General features: G+C 45.1%; 1 protein-coding gene across 1 annotated transcript in view; it reads left to right on the plus strand.

Annotated features, from left to right (window-relative positions):
* LOC103598729 (ATP-binding cassette sub-family A member 13-like) overlaps window positions 1–2,411 on the plus strand; it is a gene marked incomplete at its 3' end in the record, with an annotated part of 258,136 nt that overhangs the window by 36,944 nt on the left and 218,781 nt on the right. Inside the window, exons 10-11 of the mRNA XM_008582776.1 lie at window positions 200–357; window positions 1,397–1,627. Coding sequence (XP_008580998.1) covers window positions 200–357; window positions 1,397–1,627 — 389 coding nt within the window. The remainder of the gene's footprint in view (window positions 1–199; window positions 358–1,396; window positions 1,628–2,411) is intronic.

Raw genomic sequence — 2,411 nt, forward strand, 5'->3', positions numbered from 1 at the left:
ATAGAGAACAAGTTTCAGGGCCTCTATTTTGCAAAATGGGCTTGGCTAAGTCATTTCTATTAGACTCATTTCCATTTTTTCCAATTTAAAAATTGGTGATGATCTTTAAATCGTGTCCTGCATCTACCATTCCGAGGGAAGGATGGATGGTCCTCAGGGCCTCTGTGTGGGTACTGATGCTCCCTGTGCTTGGACCCAGGTCGCACGATCATCTTTACCACTCACCACCTGGACGAAGCTGAAATGCTCAGTGACCGTGTGGCCGTCCTCCAGCAGGGGCGGCTCAGGTGCTGTGGGCCCCCCTTCTGCCTGAAGGAGGCATATGGCCAGGGACTCAGCCTGACACTCACCAAACAAGTAAGAAGCACAACCATTTTGTCTTATTCCCTTTCTATCACTGGCATAAGAAATGAATTGTGACAGTCATACAGCAATGGCATGTTAGTGGAGGCCTTTTTCTGTATAATAGCCCAGATGCCGAAATAAGCCCCCCAAGGCAGAGCAAGGAGAGCTAGCCTCTGTGCACATGAGGATGCATTTTGATTGCTAGAAGGAAATGCATGAAGGACCAGAATTACCTGATAGGTCGTAGGAGTTGCTGCCCCTGTGTGGGCTAGGAAGGATCATGACCCAGGTATTCTAGAAATATTTTTTTGACAAATGCTACTACATTTAGGAAGCTAAAACTTTACCATAGGACAGAAGCACAGTAGTAGGGGGGTAAAGCAAGTGGGGTTGGTACTCGAGAGGCCAAATCTATGTCACATTTGTAGTTATCATTGCTTATGCCAACTGGGAGGCAGTGGCTCTGGGGCTGGGACTCAGGGGGTGTGGGAAGTCACCTCCCCACTCTCAATGCTATAACTGACCGTTGGTGGCCCTCCACAAGTCTGCCCTTGACTGCTGAATCAAGGTTTCTATCTGCTTCCTCTCTAATTCAGGGTGACTATCTTGCCATCCTTAGACAGCTCCTTTCCTCTGCAGTGGGGAATCCTTGTCTCCCTTTTAAGAAGACCCAACCCTTTTTCCTGTACTGCAATTAATAGGTCCAGAGTCTCCTTTGTGATTATCCCTGGGCCAGGAGGGCACCTCATGATACAGACCCCTGGAGGATGGCCACAGTATGCCCAGCAAATAAGATGTGCATGCGGCCCTGGCCTTGCAGGGTTTATCACTGTAGATTTATATTTAAAAAAAAAAAAAGAAGGAAAACACAATGTTTCACTGAAATACTTATTATTTAAATGTAATGTCTCATTCAAGCTTTGAAGTAGAATTTCAAAATAATTTGCTTATGAATATACATGAAATCAATTAATGCAGATTTGGATTGACGTTTCTTACTGGTTTCGCTCTCTCTCTCTCTCTCTCCCTTTTTTTTTTTCTTTTTTGGTAGGCTTCTGTGCTGGAGGCCTCTGATCAGAAGGACATAGCTTGTGTTACGTCACTGATACAGATCTATGTTCCACAAGCATTTCTCAAAGATAGCAGGAGGGGTGAGCTGACCTATACCATCCCAAAGGACACCGACAAGGCCTGCTTCAAAGGACTCTTCCAGGCCCTGGATCAGAACCTCCATCAGCTGCACCTGACCGGCTATGGGATCTCAGACACCACCTTGGAAGAGGTACTGAGAAATACCGAAGCATGCTTTCACTGGTTATGCTTTTTTGGCCACTCTGCGTTCAATGACGAGATGTGGGTAAATGGGAGGAGATGGAGAATACTGTGCCTTTTTATCTATTTTCTGAGTTATGATTGGTGTGAGGTACAGGGGAGCCAATAACTGAATTTAACACACCTGCTGTTTAATGCAGGTGACTGCTGTTCTTTACAGGAAATTGCATTCTTGTATCTGAGAACTTTGGTGTCTTTAATCAGAATCATTAGATGTCCAGATAGTTTTCAGTAGTGGAGCGTTGGCTGACCATGTTTCCTCACTTGGAGGTGCCGTACTCTTCACTAGGGACTTCCATCCAGCAGTCTCCAGCCCCACACTGGGTAAAAGGGAAGCCGTGAGAGGGTCCAGCTGTGCACAATGCTGACTCCTGGCAAGCTCCCCACTAAATCCCACCTTTCCTCTGCCTGGGACTGAGCTAGGTGAGACCAGCCACTCAGTGTGGGTTCTTTATAGTGTACGATGAGCAAGAGTCAGAATTGGGCATTTCCTCCACGAGGAAGTTGCTGTGTGTGTAACGCGACTTCAGCAAGCCTTATTTGGTGTCTTTGAGGGTAGCTCTGTGAGTGATCCATACTTGAGTTTTCATTTTACATTGTTATTATCTGTACAAAGTACTGAATTTTTTTTTTTTTAAATCAAATGCTGCAAAATTAAAATTAAAGAAAAATCTGGGAAGAATTTTATACCAGTTTCTCTAAATTATCCTGGAATAGTAATAGTGCCCGATCAG

The sequence above is a fragment of the Galeopterus variegatus genome, unplaced genomic scaffold (assembly GCF_000696425.1).
Source record: "Galeopterus variegatus unplaced genomic scaffold, G_variegatus-3.0.2 Scaffold2722, whole genome shotgun sequence".
Lineage (NCBI taxonomy): Eukaryota > Metazoa > Chordata > Mammalia > Dermoptera > Cynocephalidae > Galeopterus > Galeopterus variegatus.